This window comes from Salvelinus sp. IW2-2015, linkage group LG35 (genome assembly GCF_002910315.2).
Source record: "Salvelinus sp. IW2-2015 linkage group LG35, ASM291031v2, whole genome shotgun sequence".
NCBI lineage: Eukaryota > Metazoa > Chordata > Actinopteri > Salmoniformes > Salmonidae > Salvelinus > Salvelinus sp. IW2-2015.
The window spans coordinates 59,832-79,126 of record NC_036874.1 but is presented as its reverse complement, the minus strand read 5'-3'; the positions used below and the strand labels follow the sequence as shown (position 1 = coordinate 79,126).

The following is a 19,295-nucleotide window of genomic DNA, read 5'->3' as shown; positions in this document are numbered from 1 at the left end:
TATGTGTCTGTGTACCTGTAGGTTCTCATGTGGCAATATGTGTTGTGTACCTGGAAGTTCTCATGTGGCAATACAGTAAGCTCCGAAAGTATTGGGACCAGGAATTTTTTGTTGTCGTTTTGGGCTCTGTACTCCGGCACTTTGGATTTGAAATGATACAGTGACTGAGGTTAAAGTACAGACTCAACTTTAATTTGAGGGTATATTCATCCATATCATTAGAAATTACAGAACTTTTTGTACATGGTCCCTCACATTTTAGGGGACCACAAAGTACTGGGACAAATTAATTTATATTATGTGTTTTAAATTAGTCCAAAGTTTAGTATTTGGTCCATATTCCTAGCACACAAATGATTGCCGTAAGCGTGTTACTCTACAAACTTGTTGGATGCATTTGCAGTTTGTTCTGGTTGTGTTCATATTAGTTTGAGCCCAATGGAAATGAATGGTAAATAATGTAGTGTCTTTTGTAGTCACTTTTATTGTAAATAAACACTTCAAAAAACACATCTACATTAATGTGGATGCTACCATGATTATGTAAACCTGAATGATTCGTGAATAATGATGAGTCAGAAAGTTAGACGCACAAATATCATACCCCCAACGACATGGTAACCTCTCACCATTACAATAACAGGAGAGGTTAGCATTTTTTTTGGGGGGGGGGGGGGGGGGGGTATTTGAGCGGTCTAACTTTCTCACTCATCATTATTCACAATTCATTCAGGACTATCCGTAATCTGGCAGCTTCCACATAATGTAGAAGTGTTTATAACATATATTCTTATTTACAATAAACCTGACTTAAAATGATACAATTCATGAATTTACATCATTTATACTTGGCAAAAAAATTATCTGAAACACAACTAAAACAAACAGCAAATGCAGCCAACAAGTTTGTAGAGTCACACGCTTTATGTAATACTAAACGTTTGACTACTAAACAACTTCTTTGCTCGCTTTGAGGACAATACAGTGCCCCTGACACGGCCCGCTACCAAAACCTGCGGGCTCTCCTTCACTGCAGCCAACGTGAGTAAAACATTCCTGACAGGCTGCCCCCAGGTGGTGAGGGTAGGTAACAACATCTCCACTCGCTGATCCTCAACACTGGGGCCCCAACAGGGTGCGTTCTCATCCCTCTACTGTACTCCCTGTTCACCACGACTGTGTGGCCATGCACACCTCCAACTCAATCATCAAGTTTGCAGATGACACTACAGTGGTAGGCGTTGATTACAACAACGACGAGACGGCCTACAGGGGAGTGGTGAGGGCCCTTGGAGTGTGGTGTCAGGAAAATAACCTCACACTCAATGTCAACAAAACAAAGGAGATGATCGTGGACTTCAGGAAACAGCAGAGGGAGCAGCCCCCTATCCACATCGACGGGACAGTAGTGGAGAAGGGGGAAGTTTTAAGTTCCTCTGCGTACACATCACGGACAAACTGAATGTTTCCACCCACACAGACAGCGTTGAAGAAGGCGCAGCAGCGCCTCTTCAACCTCAGGAGGCTGAAGAAATTTGTCTTGTCACCAAAAACACTCACAAACTTTTACAGATGCACAATCGAGAGCATCCTGTCGGGCTGTATCACCGCCTGGTACGGCAACTGCTCCGCCCATAACCGCAAGGCTCTCCAGAGGTAGTGAGGTCTGCACAACGCATCACCGGGGGCAAACTACCTGCCCTCCAGGACACCTATACCACCCGATGTCACAGGAAGGCCAAAAAGATCATCAAGGACAACAACCACCAGAGCCACTGCCTGTTCACCCCGCTATCATCCAGAAGGCGAGGTCAGTACAGGTGCATCAAAGCGGGAACCGAGAGACTGAAAAACAGCTTCTATCTCAAGGCCATCAGACTGTTAAACAGCCATCACTAACATTGAGGGGCTGATGCCAACATACTGACTCAACTCTAGCCACTTTAATAATGGAAAAATGTATGTAAAAATGTATCACTAGCCACTTTAAATAATGTTTACATACCCTACATCACTCATCTCATATGTATATACTGTACTCTATACCATCTACTGCATCTGCTATGCCGTTCGGCCATCACTCATTCAAATATTTGTATGTACATATTCTTATTCATTCCTTTACCATTGTGTGTTTAAGGTAGTTGTTTGCGAAATTTTAGGTTAGATTACTTGTTAGATATTACTGCATGGTTGGAACTAGAGGCACACGCATTTTCTACACTCGCATTAACATCTGCCTAACCATGTGTATGTGAAAAATACATTTTGATTTGAGAAGTGAATTTGTTCCCTATACTAGGGGTACTATGTACAACAGGTGCTGTTATTTCTAACAATTTACCAATATGTATGAAAATACCCTCAAATCAAAGCTTGACAGTCTGCACTTTAACCTAATTTCAAATCCAGTGTTGGGATACAGAGCCAAAACATTTTCCAATACTTTTGGTGCTCACTGTATGACTGGGGAGTACCTGTAGGTTTCTCTGCAGCAGTATGACTGGGAGTACCTGTAGGTTTCTCTGCAGCAGTATGACTGGGAGTACCTGTAGGTTTCTCTGCAGCAGTATGACTGGGTGTACCTGTAGGTTTCTCTGCAGCAATGATGGACTGGGAGTACCTGTAGGTTTCTCTGCAGCAGTATTACTGAGTGTACCTGTAGGTTTCTCTCGCAGCAGTATGACTGGGAGTACCTGTAGGTTTCTCTGCAGCAGTATGACTGGGAGACCTGTAGGTTCTCTCTGCAGCAGTATGACTGGGTGTACCTGTAGGTTTCTCTGCAGCAGTATGACTGGGTGTACCTGTAGGTTTCTCTGCAGCAGTATGACGGGAGTACCTGTAGGTTCTCTGCAGCAGTTGACTGAGTACCTGTAGCTTTCTCTGCAGCAGTATGACTGGGTACCTGTAGGTTTCTCTGCAGCAGTATGACTGGGAGTACCTGTAGGTTTCTCTGCAGCAGTATGACTGGGTGTACCTGTAGGTTTCTCTGCAGCAGTATGACTGGGAGTACCTGTAGGTTTCTCTGCAGCAGTATGACTGGGAGTACCTGTAGGTTTCTCTGCAGCAGTATGACTGGGTGTACCTGTAGGTTTCTCTGCAGCAGTATGACTGGGAGTACCTGTAGGTTTCTCTGCAGCAGTATGACTGGGAGTACCTGTAGGTTTCTCTGCAGCAGTATGACTGGGAGTACCTGTAGGTTTCTCTGCAGCAGTATGACTGGGAGTACCTGTAGTTTCTCTGCAGCAGTATGACTGGGAGTACCTGTAGGTTTCTCTGCAGCAGTATGACTGGGAGTACCTGTAGGTTTCTCTGCAGCAGTATGACTGGGTGTACCTGTAGGTTTCTCTGCAGCAGTATGACTGGGAGTACCTGTAGGTTTCTCTGCAGCAGTATGACTGGGAGTACCTGTAGGTTTCTCTGCAGCCAGTATGACTGGGAGTACCTGTAGGTCTCTGCAGCAGTATGACTGGGAGTACCTGTAGGTTTCTCTGCAGCAGTATGACTGAGTACCTGTAGGTTTTCCTGCAGCAGTATGACTGGGAGTACCTGTAGGTTTCTCTGCAGCAGTATGACTGGAGTACCTGTAGGTTTCTCTGCAGCAGTATGACTGGGTGTACCTGTAGGTTTCTCTGCAGCAGTATGACTGGGTGTACCTGTAGGTTTCTCTGCAGCAGTATGACTGGGTGTACCGTAGGTTGTCTCGCAGCAGTATGACTGGGTGTACCTGTAGTTTCTCTGCAGCAGTATGACTGGGTGTACCTGTAGGTTTCTCTGCAGCAGTATGACTGGGTGTACCTGTAGGTTTCTCTGCAGCATATGACTGGGTGTACCTGTAGGTTTCTCTGCAGCAGTATGACTGGTGTACCTGTAGGTTTCTCTGCAGCAGTATGACTGGGTGTACCTGTAGTTTCTCTGCAGCAGTATGACTGGGTGTACCTGTAGGTTTCTCTGCAGCAGTATGACTGGGTGTACCTGTAGGTTTCTCTGCAGCAGTATGACTGGGTGTACCTGTAGGTTTCTCTGCAGCAGTATGACTGGGTGTACCTGTAGGTTTCTCTGCAGCAGTATGACTGGGTGTACCTGTAGGTTTCTCTGCAGCAGTATGACTGGGTGTACCTGTAGGTTTCTCTGCAGCAGTATGACTGGGTGTACCTGTAGGTTGCTCCCAGTCATACTGCTGCAGAGAAACCTACAGGTACACCCAGTCATACTGCTGCAGAGAAACCTACAGGTACTCCCAGTCATACTGCTGCAGAGAAACCTACAGGTACTCCCAGTCATACTGCTGCAGAGAAACCTACAGGTACTCCCAGTCATACAGTGAGCACCAAAAGTATTGGAAATGTTTTGGCTCTGTACTCCAACACTRGATTTGAAATTAGGTTAAAGTGCAGACTGTCAAGCTTTGATTTGAGGGTATTTTCATACATATTGGGTAAACTGTGTAGAAATAACAGCACCTGTTGTACATAGTACCCCTAGTATAGGGAACAAATTCACTTCTCAAATCAAAATGTATTTTTCACATACACATGGTTAGCAGATGTTAATGCGAGTGTAGAAAATGCGTGTGCCTCTAGTTCCAACCATGCAGTAATATCTAACAAGTAATCTAACCTAACAATTTCGCAACAACTACCTTATACACACAAGTGTAAAGGAATGAATAAGAATATGTACATACAAATATTTGAATGAGTGATGGCCGAACGGCATAGGCAAGATGCAGTAGATGGTATAGAGTACAGTATATACATATGAGATGAGTGATGTAGGGTATGTAAAGCATTATTTTAAAGTGGCTAGTGATACATTTATTACATACATTTTTCCATTATTAAGTGGCTAGAGTTGACGTCAGTATGTTGGCATCAGCTCAATGTTAGTGATGGCTGTTAACAGTCTGATGGCCTTGAGATAGAAGCTGTTTTTCAGTTCTCGGTTCCCGCTTTGATGCAGCCTGTATGGACTCTGGCCTTCTGGATGATAGGGGGTGAACAGGGCAGTGGTCTGTGGTTGTTGTCCTTGCACTGATCTTTTTTTTGGCTCTGTGACATCGGGTGGTAATAGGTGTCCTGGAGGGCAGGTAGTTTGCCCGGTGATGCGGGGTTGTGCAGTACTCTCCTCTGGAGAGCCTTGCGGTTATGGGCGGAGCAGTTGCCGTATCAGGCCGGTGATACAGCCGACAGGATGCTCTCGATTGTGCATTGTAAAAGTTTGGTGAGTGTTTTTGGTGACAAGCAAATTTTCTTCAGCCTCCTGAGGTTGAAGAGGCGTGCTGCGCCTTCTTCACAACGCTGTCTGTGTGGGTGGACACATTCAGTTGTCCGTGATGTGTCAGCAGAGGAACTTAAAATTTCCCACCTTCTCCACTATGTCGTGATGTGGATAGGGGTGCTGCTCCTCTGCTGTTTCTGAAGTCCAGTCAGTCCATCCTTTGTTTTGTGACATTGGTGTGGGGTTATTTTTCCTGACACCACACTCCAAGGCCCTCACCACCTCCCTGTAGGCCGTCTCGTCGTTGTTGTAATCAAAGCTACACTGTAGTGTCATCTGCAAACTTGATGATTGAGTTGGAGTTGTGTGCTTGGCCACACAGTCGTGGGTGAACAGGGAGTAAGGTAGAGGGATGAGAAACGACCTCTTGTGGGGCCCCAGTGAGTGTGAGATCAGCGGAGTGTGAGATGTTGTTACCTACCCTCACCACCTGGGGGCAGCCTTCAGGAATGTTTTACTCACGTTGGCTGCAGTGAAGGAGAGCCCGCAGTTTGGTAGCGGGCCGTGTCAGGGCACTGTATTGTCCTCAAACGAGCAAAGAAGTTGTTTAGTAGTCAAACGTTTAGTATTACATAAAGCGGTGTGACTCTACAAACTTTTGGCTGCATTTGCTGTTTTGTTTAGTTGTGTTTCAGATAATTTTTTGCCAAGTAATAATGAATGGTAATTCATGAATTGTATGATTTTAAGTCAGGTTTATTGTAAATAAGAATACTATGTTTATAAACACTTCTACATTATGTGGAGCTGCAAAGATTACGGATAGTCCTGAATGAATTGTGAATAATGATGAGTGAGAAAGTTAGACGCTCAAATACCCCCCCCCCCCCCCAAAAAAAATGCTAACTTCTGTTATTGTAATGGTGAGAGGTTACCATGTCGTGGGGCGTATGATATTTGTGCGTCTAATTCTGACTCATCATTATTCACGAATCATTCAGGTTTACATAATCATGGTAGCATCCACATTAATGTAGATGTGTTTTGAAGTGTTTATTTACAATAAAAGTGACTACAAAATGACACTACATTATTTACCATTCATTTCCATTGGGCGCAACATAATATGAAACACAACCAGAACAAACTGCAAATGCATCCAACAAGTTTGTAGAGTAACACGCTTACGGCAATCATTGTGTGCTAGGAATATGGGACCAAATACTAAACTTTGGACTAATTTAATACACATAATATAAATTAATTTGTCCCAGTACTTTTGGTCCCCTAAAATGTGAGGACCATGTACAAAAAGTTCTGTAATTTCTAATTGATATGGATGAATATACCCTCAAATTAAAGTTGAGTCTGTACTTTAACCTCAGTCACTGTATCATTTCAAATCCAAAGTGCCGGAGTACAGAGCCAAAACGACAACAAAAAATTCCCTGTCCCAATACTTTCGGAGCTTACTGTATTGCCACATGAGAACCTACAGGTACACAACACATATTGCCACATGAGAACCTACAGGTACACAACACATATTGCAACAGTGGTGATTTTAGCATATAAATCTTGGTGGGACTCTGTGTTTGATTCATGCCAGTAAAGCCACTAAACAACACTACACAATACATTAATTGCACTATAACGGTGCCCACAAACTGTTAAGGCCTACATATAGCTGTCCCAACAGCAGAGCTTTCTTTTCAGCACCATGGAGTGAATCCTTACCAGCGCTACACCTGGCTATCAGTGGAGCCTTGTCTGGCAGCGAAACAGTTCATTCAGCCTCGTTTACTGCCTTTAATAAAACATAGCTGACATGGCTGACTTGTTTAAACAAATGTGGTTTCTACTGACAATTAAGATGTACAAATTCCTTTATGTGCCATAAAGGAACGATGAGCGGATAAGAATCAATCTGTAATTTTGATTAAGACATTAATGAGCTAGCTAAAATGGACGTAGTCAATATAACTTTGTTCAGCACTTYTGAAATATACAGTCGTGGCCAAAAGTTTTGAATGACACAAATATACATTTTCACAAAGTTTGCTGCTTCAATTTCTTTAGATATTTTTGTCAGATGTTACTATGGAATACTGAAGTATAATTACAAGCATTTCGTAAGTGTCAAAGGCTTTTTATTGACAATTACATGAAGTTGATGCAAAGAGTCAATATTTGCGGTGTTGACCCTTCTTTTTCAGGACCTCTGCAATTCGCCCTGGCATGCTGTCAATGAACTTCTGGGCCACATCCTGACTGATGGCAGCCCATTCTTGCATAATCAGTGCTTGGAGGTAGTCAGAATTTGTGGGTTTGTGCACCCGCCTCTTGAGGATTGACCACAAGTTCTCAATGGGATTAAGGTCTGGGGAGTTTCCTGGCCATGGACCCAAAATATCGATGTTTTGTTCCCCGAGCCACTTAGTTTTGCCTTATGGCAAGGTGCTCCATCATGCTGGAAAAGGCATTGTTCGTCACCAAACTCATCCTGGATGGTTGGGAGAAGTTGCTCTCGGAGGATGTGTTGGTACCATTCTTTATTCATGGCTGTGTTCTTAGGCAAAATTGTGAGTGAGCCCACTCCCTTGGCTGAGAAGCAACCCCACACATGAATGGTCTCAGGATGCTTTACTGTTGGCATGACACAGGACTGATGTCTTCTCCGGACAAGCTTTTTTCCGGATGCCCAAACAATCGGAAAGGGGATTCAGGGGGAAAGGGGGGAGGGGGGACAAGGTCAAATCATGATCTTCAGGTCGGAGCTCTAGAAAGAGGCTTGAGTTCCCGAATTAGAATTCAGAGTTGGATGACCATTCAAAACATATTTTCCCAGTCGGAGCTCGTTTTTTTTTCTTCCAGAGTTCCCACTTGTCTTGAACTCACTCAAGTCTGAGATTTCCCAGTTCTGAAATCTGCTGTGTTCAAAACAACATGGCAGATTTCGGAACTGGGAAATCTGACTTGAGTGAGTTTATCCTTTTAAGCTTGGAAAAGAGACCCTTAAACCCAGACTTGGACCACACACCCTTTCCACTGAATAGAAGGCTAGTGATTGCTTTGCAACACTTGCAGTTAGCCACTGATTCCTTCCAAACCACTCATTGTTGAATTTGCGATTTCCAACTTGTTGTGTAATGGTTGTCCAATGGCCGATGAGCAACAATACATTTTGTATGATTTTTCTTCGTATGACAATTATTGAAAATTATTTGCCAGTACATTGTCGACTTGACTCATGATGACTGTTTGCTAGCTAAGATTTTGAAAGTATCATGTTGACATGATCAGTCCAATCAAAGCTACGGTAGATAGTGCATTCGGAAAGTATTCAGACCCATTGACTTTTTCCACATTTTGTTACATTACAGCCTTATTTTAAAATTGATGAAATAGTTTTTTTTATATATATATATTTTTTAATTGAACCTTTATTTAACTAGATAAATCAGTTAAGAACAAATTCTTATTTACAATGACGGCCTACCCCGGCCAAACCTGGACGACGCAGGGCCAATCGTGCGCCGCCCTATGGGCTCCCCCAATCTACACATAATACCCCATCATGACAAAGCAAAAACGTTTTTATTTTAATTTTAGCAAATGTATGTATCACATTTACATAAATATTCAGATCCTTTACTCAGTACTTTGTTGAAGCACCTTTGGCAGCGATTACAGCCTCGAATTTGGGGAGTTTCTCCCATTCTTCTCTGCAGATCCTCAAGCTCTGTCAGGTTGGATGGGGAGCGTCGCTGCACAACTATCTTCAGGTCTCTCCAGAGATGTTTGATCGGGTTCAAGTCCAGGCTCTGGCTGGGCCACTCAAGGACATTCAGAGACTTGTCCTGAAGCCACTCCTGCGTTGTCTGGGCTGTGTGCTTAGGGTCGTTGTCCTGTTGGAAGATCAACCTTCGCTCCAGTCTGAGGTCCTGAGCACTCTGCAGCAGGTTGTCATCAAGGATTTCTCTGTACTTTGCCCCGTTCATCTTTCCCTCGATCCTGACTAGTTTCCCAGTCCCTGCCGCTGAAAAACATCACCACAGCATGATGCTGCCACCACCATGCTTCACCGTAGGGATGGTGCAAAGTTTCCTCCAGACGTGACACTTGGTATTCAGGCCAAAGAGTTCAATCTTGGTTTCATCAGACCAGAGTATCTTGTTTCTCATGGTCTGAAAGTCTTTAGGTGCCATTTGGCAAACTCCAAGCGGGCTGTCATGTGCCTTTAACTGAGCAGTGGCTTCTGTCTGGCCACTCTACTATAAAGGCCTGATTGTTGGAGTGCTGCAGAGATGGTTGTCCTTCTGGAAGGTTCTCACATCTCCACAGAGGAACTATGGAGCGCTATCAAAGTGACCATTGGGTTCTTGGTCACCTCCCTGACCAAGGCCCTTCTCTCCAGATTGCTCAGTTTGGCCGGGCGGCCAGTTCTAGGAATAGTCTTGGTGGTTCCAAACTTCWTCCATTTAAGAATGATGGAGGCCACTGTGTTCTTGTGGACCTTCATTGCTGCAGAATCTCCATGTAGATTTTGCGTTGACGTAGTGTCCCCATGAGTGACAGAACACTGACCCAATCACGACCCAACTAGAGAACATTTCCAAACCCCTTCGCTCTGTATTTTACGCTGGCTGCCCCACCACCACAGAAAGCGCTGAGCCTGGCAAAAACACCTGCATTTTGGAGCTGCAATACTCAAGAAATGTGAAAAGAGACCATGTTTGTATGCAGCGTTATTAACTCATTGTTTGCAAACTGATATGTGAAACGTATTAATGCCAAATAACATACAAAAAGATGGGGCTCTACCCTGCCGTGAATGACGGGTCGCAACTGCAATAGTATAACCTACAGGCACTAATACTGTTATACTACTTAACCTCTAACATGTCTGTCTGTCTATCAGAGAGTAGGCCTGGGGAGGATGCAGTGTCTGCTGAAGAGTCTCACTCTGTGAAGCTACAGCAGGTTAGAGATCCATCTCTATTGATACCCCACCTAGGATCATATCTAGCTAGAGGAAACACTGACTGGTCTTGGACACTAACAGTTGTTTCACATCCATCCCCAGGAGACCCAGGAAACACAACCAGAGAGAGACAAGGATTACACCCCTGTTGTAGAGAGTCCCACCCATGACCTTCCTTTTGACCCTGCCCTTGACTCCACCTCTGCTAGTGTTGCTCCTCCGAGCTCTCTGTTAGAAGTCCCCGCCCCCACAGGCCKTGACCCAGATACACACAGCCAATCCAGAAGCCTCCCTGGGAACCCAGCCCCTCCCATCTCTGACCCTGATTCRTTCTCTGACTCCTACACCCACATTAGCTCCTCCCCCGACCTTGAAGAGCCCCCTGCCTTGCTGCTCAACACYGAGCCACCGGAAGAGGTGGGGCTTGTACAGGAAGCGGAGGGGTATATACAGGATGTGCATCATCATTATGAGGAGGGGCTTGGGCAGGAAGAGAAGGAGTCTGATCTGTCTGAGKTCGGGGCCAAGACAGGTGAGACACAAGGCATCTGTCTGGAGCAYCGTAACAACATTAGCTTCACTGTCACTTTTCCTTACAATGTAGTTTGTGTAAACTGTCCCTTTAAGCTAATGTTCAGTGGTTATAACTCCTCTCTTTCTCCCTGGGCCAGACTCCCATCTGGAAGCAGAGGTGGTGGGGGAGGAGGAAGGGGTGTCAGGGGTGAGGAGGAGGAGGGGGTCTCTCCTGGCGGCTCTGGAGCGGATCGGAAGGAAGGAGGAGGAAGAGGAGGAGGAGGAGGATGAGTTCCGGATTCTGCAGCAGAGGGAGCAAGAGGAGACTGGTTTCTCTCTCAACAAGTGCATCCTAGGAGCTGTCATACTGCTGGGCCTCGGAACCATCTTCTTCTCAGGTSTGTGTCTCTGCAGTTTCTGTTRCCATGGTAACATACAATATTGTTACCTTTAAGTGACCTGTGTATGACCTACACACACCTGTATGTCACCTGTGCCTGTCTCTTCTCTATGAYGGTAAYACAACGTGCTTCACATAATGATGAATGATTAGACTAAAGGGATTTGTCCCCCACATCACAGCTAGTCAGTAGTGTGTTGGTTGAAGTAGTGGTCACAGATAAAGGTCTATCTGAGACTGTATTATGTCTACAGGTGTCTTCATGGACCTGGATGGTGGTAGGTTGTGTGTGTGTGTGTGTGTACCAGAGGAAAAGAGGAGTGTTATGCGATTAACACTCGCATGCTTGGTTGACAGTGATCTCTATGCTTTCCCAAGATGCACTGCTCTCTCTAGGTTTCTTAGCCAATTACAAATGACAAGTGCACGTTGACAATGTGTGTGTGCATGCTGAGGGGGCTTTGTGCAGGTGATGTTGCCTGCCCATCCTCATGACACCGTTTGAGTGTGTTTTGATGCATCATGTTGTTTCTCAATGCTTTGATGAGGAAGCTCCTGACATRCACTGATGCACTGTGTGTTGCATTCCATCCTTGTGTTTTGTTGTCATGGTGATAGTGCATCCTAGTGTTTGTKTGTAGAGTGATGTGTATTGTCCCCAATGTGTTATTTGATATGTCTGTGGTTGTCTCCATTGTCTTTGTTACGTTGCATTATACTTGTTATAACTGTGATATAATGCATTGTAACATTCTGTGTCAGTCTTGTGATGCGTTATAACAGCTGTTGTCCTTCCAGAGGGGGACTATGATGCCAGGGAGCTGAGAGAAACAGAGGTGGTGGGAAAACAGGTCAGCCTCTTTCTCTATATATCTTATTCCCCTCTAACTTCAAAATTCAAATGGTTGTGTATGTGTGTGTGTGTGTAATGTTTGTCTGTGTGTGTGTGTTATCAAAGGAATGGCTGAATCCTGAGGTTCCTCTTCCTCTTGACAGTACAGACCAACTGAATAAACTGGCTAAAGAAGACCCACGGATAGCTGTACTGCAAGCCCAACTCATGGTAGGCCCCTCGCTGTGTCTCTCTCTCTCTTCCTCTCTCTCTCTCTCTCTCTTTCTGACTTAATGTACAACTGTGTGTGTGTGCTGCCTATATTCTCAAAGGGTCCTCTTTTCTTTAAAAATAAATAAATCAGGCACAGAAAGAGGAGCTAAAAGTAGCCCAGAAGGAGGCGGAGGATGGAGGGAAGGAGAGAAAGAAGAGAGAGGAGGTGGAGAAGGAGCACGGTAGGCTGAAGAAAGAGATGACRTCGCTCCCTGTCCTTCAGAAGGAGAACGAGAGGATGAAGAGAGAGCTGGAGTCTGTTCCTGTCTTACAGAAGGATCTAGAGACACTCAGAGCCACAGTGACTGAACTAAAACACAGCACAGGTACTTAGGAGTAGACCTGGCTTCAAATACTATTTAAAATAATTTACAATACTGTACTTCAGCTGGGCTTGATTGAGAATGCMTGGCACAATAAAATTGTCTTAACTGCAAGCCCCGCCCACCTGGTACACCAGGCATGCTAAAGCCATCCCTAAAAGTATTTGGAAGATTTCCAATAGTATTTGAACCCACAGRTCTGTGTAGGAGAGRGGGAGGGGAGTAGGGAATGTGAAGGCRGGAGGAAGAGGACAGGGGGAAAGAGCTAGCTAGTGACACTAATAGCMACAGTGACTGAACTAGCACACAGACACACACACACACACACAACATGTACATGCACACAAACACAAAAATGTCTAATTGTCTTAATTTCTTTCCTTAGCCAAAGAAGCAGCATCACCTCCAGTCTCTGCCTCTGTCCCGCCCCCCTCTGGCCAAGCTGGGGATGACAGCCAGAACGCAGCTGGAACGATAGAGAGGGAGGGCAAGAAACCAGGGAAGGGAGAGAAAACAGATCAAAAAGAGTTGAAGGAAGAGAAAACGGATTGGAATAAAGGAGGGAAGACAGATTGGAATAAGGGAGGGAAGACGGATTGGAATAAGGGAGGGAAGAAGGATTGTGAGGTAGAAAAAGAGTGGAGAAGTGGAAAATATGACCAGGAGAAAGAAGGAAAAGAGGAGAAAGAGTGGAAGAAGAAAGAAGACAAGAAGGGAGAATGGAAGAAAGATRAATCTAGCAGMGGGGATGAGGGCAAACCATGGAAGGACAGAGGAAACAAGATGGAATGGAAGGAGAAGAGTGAGAAAAAAGACTGGAAGGTGGAGAAAGATTKGAAAAAGGAAAAACCTGAAAGATGGAGTGATAGCAAGGAGTGGAAAAAAGGCAAGGGTGACCGGAAGGGRAAAGAGGAGAAAAATCAAAAGAAAGGAGGTTGGGTTGAGTGGAAGGGAGAGAAGAATGGGAAAGAGGACACAAATCGAAGAAAAGGAGGTTGGAATGAGGGCAGGGATGAGTGGAAGGGAGAGAAGAATGGGAATGAGGACAAAAATCGAAGAAAAGGAGGTTGGAATGAGGGCAGGGATGCGTGGAAGGGAGAGGAGAAAAATCGAAGAAAAGGAGGTTATAATAAGGGCAGAGATGAGTGGAAGGGAGAGAAGGAGTGGAAGAACGACAAGGATGACTATAAGGACCTTGGCAAAGGATGGAAGGAGAGAGGAGAGAAAAAGGAGTGGAAGGGAGAGAAAGATTGGACAAAGAAAGACGTCAGTAAAGAGTGGAAGAGTAAGGACAACAGGAGAGAAAATGAGTGGTCTGATGGAAATAGAAAGATGGAAGGCTTGAAGGAGAGAAACGGTGGAAACTGGGAAAAGGACAGAGGGAATGACAAGTACGAGAAGGACCACCACCACTACTCTAAGGAAGGGCAGAAAGAGAAAGAGAGGAGAAAGAGAGAAAAGGGCCCACCCCAAACCCACCGCAGACCCCCCCTTGAGCAACCTGACTACTGGAGTCACCAGAGAGAACGACTGCAGCACAAACCCAACCCTCAAACCCACTGCAGTTCAGTGGAGGCCTGCGCCCAGGCAGAGGGGCTGCTCCCTGTCACCATGCCGGAGTTTGAGGCCCTGCTCCTGGGTTACCTGGTCAAGGCAGAGAGGGTGGGGGTGGAGGCCTCCAAGAGGGAGGAGCTCAGTAAGCTAACCAAGGAGTTCTTCAGTGACGGAGTGTTCGTTCATGACCAGATGAGCTTCAAGGACTTTGTGGAGGATGTGGATGACATCTTAGAGGATATGGTGGAGGATGAGGAGGTAGAGGAGGAGATGGATGACTTTGAGGAAGAAGCCATGAACAGGTTTTCAGTTCCAGGGGGAGGAGAGAGGGAGAAGTGGAGGAAGGAGAGTGGGAGAGGACSGGTGTGATGGAGTGAGAAAGGGAGTCAACGCATGTCAGGAGGAGCGGAAAGATGGAGGTGGAGGAAAATAGATGGATGTGCTGCAAGGTAGAATTTAGGAGGAGCAACACACACATACATATATATACTACCACCGTAGAGTTTGGGGTCATTTAGAAATGTCCTTGTTTTTGAAAGAAAAGCACTTTCTTTTTTGTCCATTAAAATCAAATTGATCAGAAATGCAATGTAGACATTGTTAGTGTTGTAAATTACTATTGTAGCTGGAAACTGCTGATTTTTAATGGAATATCTACATAGGCGTACAGAGGCCCGTTATCAGCAACCATCACGCCTGTGTTCCAATAGCACGTTGTGTTAGCTAATCCAAGTTTATCATTTTAAAAGGCGTATTTGATCATTAGAAAACATTAGTGTCTAGTTTGAGAAACAGATGCTTCACAAGTCCTCAACTGGCAGCTTCATTAAATAGTACCCGAAAAACACCAATCTCAACTTCAACAGTGAAGGGGCGACTCCGGGATGCTAGCCTTCTAGGCAGAGTTGCAAAGAAAAAGCCATATCTCAGACTGGCCAATAAAAAGAAAAGATTAAGATGGGCAAAAGAACACAGACATTGGACAAAGGAACTCTACCTAGAAGGCCAGCATCCCGGAGTCGCCTCTTCACTGTTGACGTTGAGACTGGTGTTTTGCAGGTACTATTTAATGAAGCTGCCAGTTGAGGACTTGTGAGGCGTCTGTTTCTCAAACTAGACACTCCAATGTACTTGTCCTCTTGCTCAGTTGTGCACCGGGGCCTCCCACTCCTCTTTTTATTCTGGTTAGAGCCAGTTTGTGCTGTTCTGTGAAGGGAGCAGTACACAGTGTGGTACGAGATCTTCAGATTCTTGGCATTTCTCGCATTGAATAGCCTTCAATTCTCAGAACAAGAATAGACTGACGAGTTCAGAAGAAAGGTTTTGTTTCTGGCCATTTTGAGCCTGTAATCGAACCACAAATGCTGATGCTCCAGATACTCAACTAGTCTAAAAAAGGCCAGTTTTGTTGCTTCTTTAATCAGTACAAGAGTTTTCAACTGTGCTAACATAATTGCAAAAGGGTTTTCTAATGATTAATTAGCCTTTTAAAATGGAATAAGCTAACACATGAGTGATGGAACACAGGAGTGATGGTTGCTGATAATGGGCTCTGTACGCCTTTGTAGATATTCCATTAAAAATCTGCGTTTCCATCTACAGTAGTCATTTACAACACTAACAATGTCTACACTGTATTTTAATCAATTTGATATTTTAATGGACAAGAAATTAGCTTTTCTTTCAAAAACAAGGACATTTCTAAGTGACCCAACTTTTGAACGGATATACAGTGGGACAAAAAAGTATTTAGTCCGCCACAATTGTGCAAGTTCTCCCACTTAAAAGATGAGAGAGGCCTGTAATTTTCATCATAGGTACACTTCAACTATGACAGACAAAATGAGATTTTTTTTCTCTCCAGAAAATCACATTGTAGGATTTTTTATGAATTTATTTGCAAATTATGTGGAAAATAAGTAAGAAAATAACCCTAAACCCCCTTAGAAATAGTACTTGACCTTGGGCCTAACAAAATGTCCCCAGTTCGGTCCATTTGTTTGTTTACTATTCTTGTGGGGACTTCTGATCCCACAAATATAGTGAAACACATCCAAACACAACACACTATCTATTAATGTCTTTAATCTTATGCTATTTTCCGCTGTAGATTACACTATGCATCGTGCACTGCCAGTTAACCCTTTCACTGGCCGCGTGTAGTGTTGTAGCTCTCATTCATGTCAATCATTTCTGTTAACTTATTTATTAATAACTTCATTTTTTGTTGTGAGAGACGTGGTCTTTAAAAGTCATTAAAGGATAGATTTACAAAGTGACAAGTACTGAGGAGGAGTGAATGTAACGTGAGGCAGGTCTTTATTTTCATGTCAATGTTCAACAGGTTGTAAATAGTGCACTAAAACACCACACACTTACAAAACATTTGAATGATATATTATATTTAAAATAAAATAGAGGATTTTAGAAATGTCAAAAGGCACAAACTTGCTTTGGAGACAATGTAATATGTTGACCATGCATCCTCCTTTTGGATAAAGAGGGAATGTATTGAAACACTAAAACGTCTTTACTTTTGGTTAGTTGCCACAGTTCTTATGAGCAAAATGCTCATGGCACTTAAGATAAGGATTGTCTTCAGGAAAGAAAACAGTTGGATGTTGTGGTTCAACTTGACTTTACAGTCCTGTATTTACCAGTTATTTACTTACATAGTAGAATGATCATTACATCAGAATAACCACCTAATAACTTTTGTATTATTTTTTAAAATATTCATTGTAATAGTTCTAATTCTGTTGAATTCTTTGAGATAAGTACCAAAAGGTATGACTTGTTACCATTAGTTTTATAGAAATACTCTGGTAGATACCAGATGAAGCAGGGCTGTAAATAAAGTCTTACTGATGCTATGTTTACATGATGGTAACTGTGTAAAACTGATGATTGACAAGCCCATATCCACTCATTAAAACATTGATTGAATGGACATTCAAGTTGAACCAGGTGGGCTTACAGCAGCATCTTTGAAAACTCCACTTTGTGTGCTTTAAATGTGCAAATGTAATATGGTACGATTGTGATAAAGCAACCTAATAAATGAAGCTTTGACCTTCTGAAGAACAGTTGTCGTGTTGTTGTGTCCAAAATGTCAGCTCATGCCAACTGATGTGAGAATGAAAAGTATTGCTGTTCTGTCCATTACAGGTCTGGTAATTCACTTTTAGCACTTCACAGCAACAGTGAACCTCTATCTGACTATTTTAAACCTGCACAACAACTTTTGCAGTAAAGACATTGTTTTCACTTCCCTTTTCTCAAGACATATTTAAAGGTTGTTCTCTAGTATTCTGCAGAAGTATAGATCTCTCTCCATAGAAGCACAGAGGTCTGGCAAAGGAAGACATCATTTTTAACACGAGAACACTGAGGTGAGCAGTCCTATTTCACTTTTGACTGTCCTATTCTTCACTTGTATAGTCCATTTTAGTTTCCTATCAGCTGGTATGTACTTTGGTATTTATTGATTGTTAATTAGGTGTTTTGTTATAAGGATCATGTTATTACTGTATGCCATGTAGTTCTAATAAAAGTGTGCTGTAACATAAATGTTCTGTGTTTCATTTAGGTCTAACACCAAGAATGACATTTGTGTTTGGGTGTGGAGGCCAGTGTGAGTGTGCTGCTGCTCTTGTGTGTGTGTGACGGAGCAGAGGGGTGATCAGGCGTCACTGTGACTGCTATGAGGAGGATATGTATGTACAGAAAGACATCGGAGGGTTCATACAGTGTTCCCTTAAGCCTGGCCTGGGACCCTATGCTGAGTGCACAGAGATCACTGACCTCAGGTAGGTTACATACAACCAGGACAATAGAACAGAGATCTATGATCAGGTAGGTTACATACAACCAGGACAATAGAACAGAGATAAGCACTATACAATATTACATCCTCATACAGTCTATAGTTTGTAGTCGGATATGCTCTGTATCCGATATGCTCTGTATCCGCCCATGTATGTGTGTGGGTGTGTGTGTATATGTGTGTATATATATATATATATATATATATATATAATTAGTACAAGTCAAAGTTTGGACACACCTTCTCATTCAAGTGGTTTTCTTTGTTTTTTAAATTTTCTACATTGTGGAATTATAGTGAAGACATCCAAACTATGAAATAACACATATGGAATCATGCAGTAACCAAAAAAGTGTTAAACAAATCCAAATACATGTTATATTTAAGATTCTTCAAAGTAGCCACCGTTTGACTTGATGACAGCTTTGCACACTCTTTGCGTTCTCTCAACCAGCTTCATGGGGTAGTCACCTGGAATGCATTTCAATTAACAGGTGTGCCTTGTTAAAAGTTAATTTGCGGAATTTCTTTCCTTAATGCGTTTGAGCCAATCAATTGTGGGGATGGTATACAGAAGATAGCCCATATACYGTAAKAACAGCTCAAATAAGCAAAGAGAAATGACAGTCCTTCATTACTTTAAGAGATGAAGGTCAGTCAATCCAGAAAATGTCAAGAGTTTTGAAAGTTTCTTCAAGTGCAGTCGCAAAAACCATCAAGCGCTATGAGGAAACTGACTCTCATGAGGACCGCCACAGGTAAGGAAGACCCAGAGTTTCCTCTGCTGCGGAGGATAAGTTCATTAGAGTTACCAGCCTCGGAAATATAAGCCATAATAATGCTTCACGGAGTTCAAGTAGCAGACTCATCTCAACATCAACTGTTCAGAGGAAACTGTGTGAATCAGGCTTGCTGCAAAGAAACCACTACTAAAGGACACCAATAATAAGAAGAGACTTGCTTGGGCCAAGAAACACGAGCAATGGACATTCGACCGGCGGAAATCTGTCCTTTGGTCTGATGAGTCTAAATTTGAGATTTTTGGTTCCAACCGCCGTGTCTTTGTGAGACGCAGAGTAGGTGAACGGATGATCTCCACATGTGTTGTTCCCATCGTGAAGCATGGAGGAGGTGTGGGGGTGSYTTGATGGTGRCACTGTCGGTGATTTATTTAGAATTTAAGGCACACTTAACCAGCATGGCTACCACAGCATTCTGCAGCGATACACCATYCCATCTGGTTTGCGCTTAGTGGTACTATCATTTGTTTTTCAACAGGACAATGACTCAACACACCTCCAGGCTGTGTAAGGGCTATTTGACCAAGAAGGAGATTGCTGACTCAGATGACCTGGCCTCCACAATCACCT

The 19,295-nt window shown here is 43.6% G+C and overlaps 1 protein-coding gene and 1 pseudogene across 3 annotated transcripts in view; both read left to right on the top strand.

Moving 5' to 3' along the window:
- The window catches only part of pbxip1b (pre-B-cell leukemia homeobox interacting protein 1b), a 32,094-nt gene extending 16,072 nt beyond the window's left edge, over positions 1 to 16,022 (top strand). The window contains exons 4-11 of one of the 3 annotated variants that reach the window (XM_070437431.1): positions 10,142 to 10,203; positions 10,307 to 10,736; positions 10,876 to 11,115; positions 11,372 to 11,395; positions 11,916 to 11,968; positions 12,076 to 12,180; positions 12,314 to 12,404; positions 12,931 to 16,022. In XM_070437431.1, coding sequence (XP_070293532.1) covers positions 10,142 to 10,203; positions 10,307 to 10,736; positions 10,876 to 11,115; positions 11,372 to 11,395; positions 11,916 to 11,968; positions 12,076 to 12,180; positions 12,314 to 12,404; positions 12,931 to 14,468 — 2,543 coding nt within the window. In that variant the 3' untranslated portion in view covers positions 14,469 to 16,022. Of the gene's footprint in view, positions 1 to 10,141; positions 10,204 to 10,306; positions 10,737 to 10,875; positions 11,116 to 11,371; positions 11,396 to 11,915; positions 11,969 to 12,075; positions 12,181 to 12,313; positions 12,549 to 12,930 lie in introns of all 3 variants that reach the window. The other 2 variants (XM_024134915.2, XM_070437430.1) reach the window with 2 other exon arrangements.
- Positions 16,023 to 16,979: 957 nt separating this feature from the next.
- The window catches only part of LOC111958586 (toll-like receptor 12), a 15,616-nt pseudogene continuing 13,300 nt past the window's right edge, over positions 16,980 to 19,295 (top strand).